The sequence below is a fragment of the Megalobrama amblycephala genome, linkage group LG1, assembly GCF_018812025.1.
Source record: "Megalobrama amblycephala isolate DHTTF-2021 linkage group LG1, ASM1881202v1, whole genome shotgun sequence".
In the NCBI taxonomy this organism is placed as follows: Eukaryota; Metazoa; Chordata; class Actinopteri; order Cypriniformes; family Xenocyprididae; genus Megalobrama; species Megalobrama amblycephala.
This window is the reverse complement of record NC_063044.1, coordinates 26,339,720-26,350,810: the sequence shown is the minus strand read 5'-3', so window position 1 is coordinate 26,350,810 and position 11,091 is coordinate 26,339,720. Positions and strand designations below refer to the sequence as shown.

At 38.4% G+C, this 11,091-nt stretch overlaps 1 protein-coding gene across 6 annotated transcripts in view; it reads left to right on the top strand.

Moving 5' to 3' along the window:
• The first annotated feature begins 3,433 nt into the window (after window positions 1–3,433).
• Window positions 3,434–11,091, top strand: part of LOC125266079 (caskin-2) — a 73,358-nt gene continuing 65,700 nt past the window's right edge. For 2 of the 6 annotated variants that reach the window (XM_048186560.1, XM_048186550.1), the window contains exons 1-2: window positions 3,434–3,802; window positions 8,983–9,531. In XM_048186560.1, coding sequence (XP_048042517.1) covers window positions 9,438–9,531 — 94 coding nt within the window. In that variant the 5' untranslated portion in view covers window positions 3,434–3,802; window positions 8,983–9,437. Of the gene's footprint in view, window positions 3,803–6,094; window positions 6,140–8,982; window positions 9,532–11,091 lie in introns of those variants that run through there. The other 4 variants (XM_048186577.1, XM_048186566.1, XM_048186556.1 and 1 more) reach the window with 3 other exon arrangements.

The window sequence follows — 11,091 nt, the reverse complement described above, 5'->3', positions numbered from 1 at the left end:
TCATTCTCATGTGTTACGCAGCACATTTGAGCTTCATCAAGAACCAATGAGGTTCATTCTCATGTGTTACGCAGCACATTTGAGCATCATTAAGAACCAATGAGGTTCATTCTCATGTTACGCAGCACATTTGAGCTTCAGCAAGAACCAATGAGGTTCATTCTCATGTGTTACGCAGCACGTTTGAGCATCATTAAGAACCAGTGAGGTTCATTCTCATGTTACGCAGCACGTTTGAGCTTCCACAAGAACCAATGAGGTTCATTTTCATGTGTTACGCAGCACGTTTGAGCTTCATCAAGAACCAATGAGGTTCATTCTCATGTGTTACGCAGCACATTTGAGCATCATCAAGAACCAATGAGGTTCTTTCTCATGTGTTACGCAGCACGTTTGAGCTTCATCAAGAACCAATGAGGTTCATTCTCATGTGTTACGCAGCACGTTTGAGTTTCCGCAAGAACCAATGAGGTTCATTCTCATGTGTTACGCAGCACATTTGAGCTTCATCAAGAACCAATGAGGTTCATTCTCATGTTACGCAGCACATTTGAGCTTCATCAAGAACCAATGAGGTTCATTCTCATGTGTTACGCAGCACGTTTGAGCTTCATCAAGAACCAATGAGGTTCATTCTCATGTGTTACGCAGCACGTTTGAGCTTCCGCAAGAACCAGTGAGGTTCATTCTCATGTTGCGCAGCACGTTTGAGCTTCATCGAGAACCAATGAGGTTCATTGTGTGTTACGCAGCACGTTTGAGCTTCATCGAGAACCAATGAGGTTCATTGTGTGTTACGCAGCACGTTTGAGTTTCATCGAGAACCAATGAGGTTCATTGTGTGTTACGCAGCACGTTTGAGCTTCATCAAGAACCAGTGAGGTTCATTCTCATGTTACGCAGCAAGTTTGAGCTTCATCGAGAACCAATGAGGTTCATTCTCATGTGTTACGCAGCACATTTGAGCTTCATCAAGAACCAATGAGGTTCATTCTCATGTGTTACGCAGCACATTTGAGCATCATTAAGAACCAATGAGGTTCATTCTCATGTTACGCAGCACATTTGAGCTTCAGCAAGAACCAATGAGGTTCATTCTCATGTTACGCAGCACATTTGAGCTTCATCGAGAACCAATGAGGTTCATTGTGTGTTACGCAGCACGTTTGAGCTTCATCAAGAACCAGTGAGGTTCATTCTCATGTGTTACGCAGCACGTTTGAGCTTCATCAAGAACCAGTGAGGTTCATTCTCATGTTACGCAGCACATTTGAGCTTCAGCAAGAACCATTGAGGTTCATTCTCATGTTATGCAGCACATTTGAGCTTCAGCAAGAACCAATGAGGTTCATTCTCGTGTGTTACGCAGCACGTTTGAGCTTCATCAAGAACCAGTGAGGTTCATTCTCATGTTACGCAGCACGTTTGAGCTTCATCGAGAACCAATGAGGTTCATTCTCATGTGTTACACAGCACGTTTGAGCTTCATCAAGAACCAATGAGGTTCATTCTCATGTTACGCAACACATTTGAGCTTCATCGAGAACCAATGAGGTTCATTGTGTGTTACGCAGCACGTTTGAGCTTCATCGAGAACCAATGAGGTTCATTGTGTTACGCAGCACATTTGAGTTTCATCGAGAACAAATGAGGTTCATTGTGTGTTATGCAGCACGTTTGAGCTTCATCGAGAACCAATGAGGTTCATTGTGTGTTACGCAGCACGTTTGAGCTTCATCAAGAACCAGTGAGGTTCATTCTCATGTTACGCAGCACGTTTGAGCTTCATCGAGAACCAATGAGGTTCATTCTCATGTGTTACGCAGTACATTTGAGCTTCATCAAGAACCAATGAGGTTCATTCTCATGTTACGCAACACATTTGAGCTTCATCGAGAACCAATGAGGTTCATTGTGTGTTACGCAGCACGTTTGAGCTTCATCGAGAACCAATGAGGTTCATTGTGTGTTACGCAGCACATTTGAGCTTCATCGAGAACAAATGAGGTTCATTGTGTGTTACGCAGCACGTTTGAGCTTCATCGAGAACCAATGAGGTTCATTGTGTGTTACGCAGCACGTTTGAGCTTCATCAAGAACCAGTGAGGTTCATTCTCATGTTACGCAGCACGTTTGAGCTTCATCGAGAACCAATGAGGTTCATTCTCATGTGTTACGCAGTACATTTGAGCTTCATCAAGAACCAATGAGGTTCATTCTCATGTGTTACGCAGCACATTTGAGCATCATTAAGAACCAATGAGGTTCATTCTCATGTTACGCAGCACGTTTGAGCATCAATAAGAACCAATGAGGTTCACTCTCATGTTACGCAGCACATTTGAGCTTCAGCAAGAACCAATGAGGTTCATTCTCATGTTACGCAGCACATTTGAGCTTCAGCAAGAACCAATGAGGTTCATTCTCGTGTGTTACGTAGCACGTTTGAGCTTCATCAAGAACCAATGAGCTTCATTCTCATGTGTTACGCAGCACGTTTGAGCTTCATCGAGAACCAATGAGGTTCATTCTCATGTGTTACACAGCACGTTTGAGCTTCATCAAGAACCAGTGAGGTTCATTCTCATGTGTTACGCAGCACATTTGAGCTTCAGCAAGAACCAATGAGGTTCATTCTCATGTTACGCAACACATTTGAGCTTCAGCAAGAACCAATGAGGTTCATTCTCGTGTGTTACGTAGCACGTTTGAGCTTCATCAAGAACCAATGAGCTTCATTCTCATGTGTTACGCAGCACGTTTGAGCTTCATCAAGAACCAATGAGCTTCATTCTCGTGTGTTACGCAGCACGTTTGAGCTTCAGTAAAACCAGTGAGGTTCATTCTCATGTGTTACGTGCACATCCAAGCATCCTCAAGAGGTTTGTTCTTCTCAGCTTCAAACTGAGCTTCTGTTGTTCGCTGATCAATGTTTATATGTGAATAAAAGCCCAAATTCAATCAATAAAGTGATCATGTCTCTTCAGAAAATTTGGACTAAACATGAGTGGAGTGACATGAGCGTGAGTAAATGATGACAGAATTTCCATTTTGGGTGAACCATCACTTTAAATTTTTCCAGTAAGAAAATCTCCAGTAATTTCACGTCTTCTTTAGAGTTTTGAAAGACATCTCAATAATGTCCCAAACCATGCTCACATTTGCCAGTCTGAATCAACTTTAATATCTCAATATGAACTCTTTTGTATCAAATTCTCCCAAAACCAAATGATATGATTCTGAGCTGTTCTAACTAATTTTATAGCTCTGTTTTAAAGCTCTGTACTTGTATGTATAATATTGAGTCATATTTGAGTATATAAATAATAGAACTGTTTCACGAATACATTACATAAGATGAAGCTGAAGGAGCTCCGCTGAGTGGCGTCTGGCGGCAGAGCAGCGAATGGGTCCCAGAGGGCGGCAGAGCGGCACAGCTGCTCCGGAGCGGGCGGCAGGGAAGCGCTGCTCCCTCCCACTGGGAGGAGGGCCGACCCGCACTGGAGCTGCTCTGCCGCTTGACTCCACTCACAGTGCTGGATCTCTCAAAACACGCACATGCAAATCGTTGCCGACGTTCAGTTTGGAGAAAATACTGGCGAGAAAATAACTTATTAAAGACTCGAGCGCGAGAAGCTGAAGTCAGGGTTGTTCACACTTATAGTAAAGTGTGTTTTTCGGCAAAGAGTTGACTAAAGGTGACTTTGGGTTGGTTGTTGTTGAAGTGTCTGGACTGGAGAGAGCCACTGATCCTGAACCCGCTGTTATGGCACCAAAATGAATACTTTACACTAATCTAATGGTAAGTGTGTTCAGTATAATTAATGGATAAGTATTGTTTGTGCTAAATAATGGATTACAGTCCTACAATAGTGTAAAAACAAGTTGTATTTTTGTTAGTTTGTGTTTAAATCGATAGTTGTCGCGCTACTAGATGTGACATTTCTCCGAATTATCGTTTCATTCTGTTTTTCTCAAACTAAATCACCGTAGAGTTTCCGAGAAAATACAATGATTATTGTTTTTGTTGTAAAGTAGTAATAAAGTGTAAGAGGCTTATATTTATTTATTTATTTATTTTAATGACAGCAGCGGCTAATAACGCTACCAACTTACCTTCCAGTTCAGCTGTAGTAACTAAAACTGGTATTTTGGCGCACACTATGGTTACCATGGCGATTTTATTTGTTAGCCAAAGTCTGCCAAACATATACACTATATTAGCTACTATATGATGTTATCAACTATATTACAGTGTGCTATTAGATGTAGTAACTTCAACTAGCAGCAGCTAGTTTTGCATGATTTATGGTTGTATGGTGTTATAAAGAAATGTGTTATGTCATTGTTTGTTTATTTTGACACACATGTGATGTCTGTGCTCAGAGATCTACTGTATGGATTGAAGGGGTTGTGCAGTAAACATCTAGGCTGGTAACCTAAAGAATATAGCTCTAAACCCCCTCAAGAGCTGATCCAGGACCATTGTGTCCTTCATCAACCTCAGGTTACTTCAGGACTGAAGCTGTAGGTGTTCAGAGATATCTGTTCAGTGGGGCTTTGTTAAAAATAGGGTTGTAAAGGGATGAGATTTTCATGGTATGATAACAAGAAAATATCTCGGTTTTCACAATATATAGTAGGCTATTGAACAGTCAATTATTATCATCAGTTAAAATGACTATGAATGAAAACATTTTTTGTTGTTGAACAAATGCTTTATAACAAACTTGAAACAATTATTGATTATGGATTAGATTAACTTATTTTATCATGAATAGTGTATTATGTTTTTTTTTTTAAGAATAATAGAGAAATTAGCCTATATTAAATTTTTATTTTATTCAGAAAATTATTTTTTCTTTTTATGATATAATACAAATGAAGACTTCAGATGCAAAAGCCTCTAAGTGCCGTCTGAAATTTTCTTCTAAAATGAGAGCATTTTTATCAAGCTTGTATGTTTAGGTTCAGTAATTTCACTTCAATGCAATTAATAGGTCATTTTCATTGCCATTGAAGTGAAATAACTGAACATAAACATACAAGCTTGATAAAAATGCTCATTTTAGAAGAAAATTTCAGATGGCACTTAGAGGCTTTTGCATCTTCAAATATATGATCAAAAATGGTGGTAATCAAATGAACGCATAAAACTAACAATTTAATTAATGTTTTAAAATGTAGTAAAATGAAAATGTAACCGCTTTATCATTTTATTTTTTGGTGCTGCACAACAGAGATTTACTAAATTAAAAAAAAAAAAGGACAACATTATATTCCTTAAAGGTGCTCTATGTACATCAGGGTTGCCAGGTTTTCCTGCACAACTGCTTCTCAAAACTAGCCCAGTCGTGTTTCAGGGGGGTCTCACGGTAAAAAAAATGCGTTCCAGGGGTAAAATCCATGTTTTTGGCGAGGTTTCCTGGTAAAATTTGCATCACATGTATTTTTTGAGAGTGTTTGCTCATCTGCAATATGTCTCTAAGATGTTATGTCTCTAAGATGTTTCCTGTCAGATGTTAAATAGACATTTAGAAAATGTCTTTAAAGGATTAGTTCACTTCTAAATGAAAATGTCATTCTCCATATTCTTCCCCATATAGTGAACTTCAGTGGGGTTCACCGGGTTGAGGTCCAAATTGCAGTTTCAGTGCAGCTTCAAAGGGCTCTACGCGATCCCAGGCAAGGAATAAGAGTCTTATCTAGCGAAACGATTGGTCATTTTTAAAAAAAAAAATGTTTTTATTTACTTTTAAAACCACAATTGCTCGTCTTGCACTGCTCTGCGATACATCACACATTACGTTGACGGTGAAAAACTTCACCTATTTTTCTCCTCCAACTTCAAAATCATCCGATATCATTGTTTTACCATTTTTCTCTGGAAAGGCCATTTGGCTTTTGCAGATATTTGGCTTTTTAGAAAATGACAGATCGTTTTGACAACACTAGACAAGACTCTTATTCCTCGCTCGTCTGGGATCCTGTAGAGCTCTTTGAAGCTGCATTGAAACTGCAATTTGGACCTTCAAGCCAGTGAACCCCACTGAAGTCCACTATATGGAGAAGAATCCTGGAATGTTTTCCTCTTTTCGACTGAAGAAAGAAGGACATGAACATCTTGGATGACATGGGGGTGAGTAAATTATCACGAAATTTTCATTTAGAAGTGAACTAATCCTTTAAGATGTTTTTGATTTGGCATGTAGGGCCTATGTAAAACTGCTTTTTCTGAGATGTTTATCAGATGTTTGTACACAACAGATGTTTTCCAGATGAAGCGCTCTTTATCAGACATCTTAGAGATGTACCTGTGCTATCTGGGTACGGCTTTTCTCAAAAGGACTTGAAAGCACCATGATTAGCGACCACCTGTCCAGGCAACCCATCGCTTATTTCTTTGCATCTCTAAAATGAATTTGATGGTTCGTAAATATGAGGGCCAGTTACTAGGCTTGTCCAACTGTGATTCCTGTTTGTGAGTTGTTTTCATCAGTCAAAGCAGTTCGATCTACCTTCACATTCACCTGTCCTGTTCCTCCTCATTTTTTCCCGAACTATGGCTTTCCTTACAACAAAGAAGATCTGTAAACATGCTCATAAAGTTCAATCAAAACGTTATAAATCATAACAGCACTCCACCCTGGCTAAAAAACTCACACATTATCAGGGGTTTGGCAGCAGCATGTAAAGACTATTGGCCCTGAGGGAAACGAAAGAGGACGGGATTATACAGCTATTGAGAGTGGCAGCTTTGCTTTCTCCCTCAGAGAGTTTTGGGTGTGTAGAGAAGGCAAGATCGTGCAGGGTTATGCAATGGAGGAGTGATTATGAGACAGACGTGTGGTGCTCATTTAATGCTCATGCTGTGACCGAGACACCGGGCAGCCTGACCGCTGAATGTGGAGTTGCCATGTGCTGCACTGCATATGGTGGTTATTGTTGTTTTTTCCTTTTACTGACCACACTTACTGTTAAGCTTGTGATTTCATTTATTTTTTGCTTTGACAGCAAGTATGTTTGGGATGGTATGCTTTCAAGACTTTTTTTAGTTCACATGCTTCATTTGGTGTGTTTAAACGTTTTCTTAAACTACTGGCCTCAGCAGTTTTTTTAAATAGTGGTTTTAAAGCAATTACTACTACTACTGCCGCTCATACTTAGGGTTAGGCATGCAAACGCAGATACAAATGCTTGGCCAACACGTTTTAAATGTGCAGGCGCATACTTAAAGGCAAAGTCTCACTGGCCATTTGTTACCAAATGTCATTACATTTTGGCAACAGATTACCAGCAATATTATTAATTAAATTCAACAAATAGAATTAAGTTAGAATTTATCAAACGAATTCCTTAAATTTCAACCATTTAAAATGATTAAAATTTAAGTATAATTTAAACAAAAATATCTGAATAACAGACAGAAGTCAAAGTTGAATTAATGAACTTATTTTTTGTTGCCAGCATTGAATACACCTGATGATAACAAGCAGAATCACTGAAGGAAAGAGAAACACAAGAATTAACAGAGGTTTAGATGTTGATGTTGATTTTATTGAAAATGGTTGATGATCATCATTATGGTGATCAGTGTTTCATTTAGATGGCAATTTGACTCTTTGCTTTTTATGTCAGTTTGTGGTTTTTGTAATGGTGTTTGCTAATTTTACACATTTTAAATGGTTGACTTTTAAGGAACTAATTTGATTAATTCTAACTCAATTCTTATATGTTGAATTTAATTAATAATATTGTGTATAATCTGTTGCCACAATTTTATTGAGTAGATAGAGCATATTACTTTTTACAGTGAAGTCTTCTCTGTGATACTTTGATTTGGCGGACAAAAGTTTTTTCAGATGTTAATAATAATGTAACATCTTTTCTAAGAAGTTATAACAAAACTGCTTCAGATTTTCATTTCTAGAATTTCATCTTTTATGAGATCCACCCTGACATTTTTGATTCTATGCCCCTCAAAACATCAAAATGAACTGCATAAGCATTATGTCATTAACACAAAGACATAATGCTTATGCAGTTCATTAACACAAAGACTAGACATATTGGTAGTTGTAGTTAGCTTAAACATATAGTTCACACAAAAATCATATTATCATATTGTGTAATAAAAAAATAAAAAAAAATTCTCAATGCAATAAATGCCAATGGACAGTGTTATTTTGAACCTCACTGACTTTATTTTTATCGACAAAAACAGTTCAAAACCACTGTTCAAAAGTTTGGGGTCAATAAGATTAAAAGTTTCTGAAAGAAGTCTCTTCTGCTCACCAAGGCTCCATTTATTTGATGAAAAATACAGAAAAAACTGTAATATTGTGAAATATTATTACAATTATATATAGCTGTTTTCTATTTGAAAATATTTTAAAATGTAATATATTCCTGTGATCAAAGCTGAATTTTCAGCATCATTACTCCAGTCTTCAGTGTCACATGATCCTTCAGAAATCATTATACTATGCTGATTTGATGCTCAAGAAACATTTCTGATTATTATCAATGATGAAAACAGTGCCACTTCATATTTCTGTTGAAACCATGATAATTTTTTCTTCTCGGGATTCTTTGATGAATAGAAAGTTCAAAAGAACAGCATTTGTTTGAAATAATGTGGAAGTCTTTACTGTCATTTTGATTAATTTAATGCAACCTTGCTGAATAAACACAATTTTTGAACAGTAGTCTATCTTCTTTTGTGTTCCACGATAGAAAGTCATACAGGTTTGAAGTGACATGAGGGTCAGTGATGACAGAATTTACATTTTTGGGTGAGCTATTCTTTGTAACCTTTACTTGAGAAAGTCTGAAAGGTGAAGAGTCTCTAAGGCTTGATGTCAGAGCATCATAGTAGGCTTCTGTTCTCAGCAATACTTTCCCCTTCTTGCTGCTTTGCTCGTGCACTGCATTTGGCTGGTGTATTAACAGTACTATTTTTCTTGCCCGCTCCTTTTTCAGGTTTTGGTCTGCTGATCCAAACCGTCCAAAACTCCAGTCTTCTCAACCTTCTAAACCACAGCATCAACACGGCCCCTGCGTTCCCAGAATCTGAGCTCCACGCGACCCAAACCAACTCTGAAAACGCTCTGGAAACTTGAGAACGAAAAACCGGAAGACAATTCATAAGGCAAAATAGATTTTCCATTTCTCCGGCCTTCCACATCCAAAACCAGACAGAGCGCTGAAGTAGACGGGCTGTTGAATTTGATGACGTGATTGTTGGAGAAATACGGATATCTAGTTGCTTGTGGTTCGCTCAGACGTCTGGCTGTCACCTACCCTGACTGAAGCAAGCACTACCGAAAGAGAGGATTCTGGGATAGGTTCATGCCGCGGTTGCGCCACTGTATGGAGGTGTAAGGGAGGAGCAGGACTCTTGTGGGACGCTGGTGGAGTTCTGGCTGGTGGAGATCATGGGAAAAGAGCAGGATCTTCTGCAAGCGGTCAAGAATGGAGATCTAGCTACTACACAGAAACTGCTGGCCAAGGTCAAAGCCAGCAAAAGCAGTGAGTAAAAGTTCATTGCTATTCTAACACAGCTTTTGACGTGTATCCATGAAGATCTTTGCTATTTTTTAGGGAGCTAAAAGATGGGCTGTGATGGATAGTTCTTCTGATGATCCTGTTATAATATTCATACACCCATGATGACTCGGGCTTTGTGATATACCATGAATTGTGAGGAACATTCTGTACGATGGATTTTAAAGAGTAGTTTATTCTGAAAATTGTCATCCTTTATTCACCCTCATGTCCATCCAAACCAGTATGACTTCCTTTCTTCCATAAAGAAAAAAAGATGTTTAGCATAATGTCCATGCTGCTCTTCTTTCATACAATGAAAGTAGATGGTGAGCATTCAAGGACCAAAAAACGCAAAACAAAAGTAGTCAGTTTTACTTATACACTATTTTCTTAAGCCGTACAACAGCTTCAAGCGAGGAACAGACTGAAATATTTAGGCTACAATGTGCTAAAATTCTCCAGTTTTGTTCCACTGAAGAAATAAGGTCATGCAGGTTTGGAATGATGGTAAGTAAATGATGCAAGAATTTTAATGTTGGGTTAACTAACCCTCTAAACATGGTTAAGCATGCTAATTGATGGTTGAAATCATGATAAAATTATCCACAATATTTACTTAATAAGCATGCAATTTAGGGACTAGAAGAACTTTGAATTCAGTGCAAATCTGTAGCTCTTTCTACAGAATTATTGCAGAATTCATGCTGACATACTCATGACACATAGAGTCATTGGGAAACACATTTGCACATACACATAGCCCATTACTTACTTTTCATTTCACAGGTTTATTTCAGAAGGTCAAAGTTCAGGACTCGCTTGTCTGCTTAGCATAGATCAGTGGCGACTGTTGTTTTGGTTAAGTGTATTTCTATGCACTTTCTAATGATCTAACATGAATGAACTGACTGCTTGGAGAGCCCCATTCATGCCTGTTTTTCCCAGTCCCGCCAGTTAGTCTTTGTTTGAGGTTTATTTTATCTCCTGGTTGGTGTTCTGTAAGAGCAGTGTGATTGGCCTTTGGAACATCTTGCCAAATGGGTCCTGATAACATCAACAGACTCTACTCTGTGTTTGCGTTCTACTTTTATCTCTTTATGACAGCACATTAAGAGCCTGTATGCACTCGACTCCAGCATGAAGAGCTCATGCTCTCTGTGATGTGGTCCAGTCTGGGAAAGAGAGATGCTCCCCCAATAAGACCTCACAAACAGTTGTAAAAGCAATATGGTGCTAAAGTCTGTATGTCACACAGTGTTTTTACTATGGTAAAGAAGTGTTGTTGTTGTGCAAATCAGTCGTTACATTTTAAATTGAAATTGTTGTTGTTGTTTTTTTTTTGTAGAAACCATGATGCATTTAGTAGAAATATTTTGTAACATTATAAATGTCTTTACTCTCACTTTTGTTCAAGTGAATGTAGGGATGCACTGAAATTTCGGCTACTGAAAAGTTTAGGCTGAAACAGCTATTTTAGGTTTTGGGCTGAAATGGTTTTGAAGAGCCAAAATCAGTGACCGAAACAGACATTTAATTAGCACT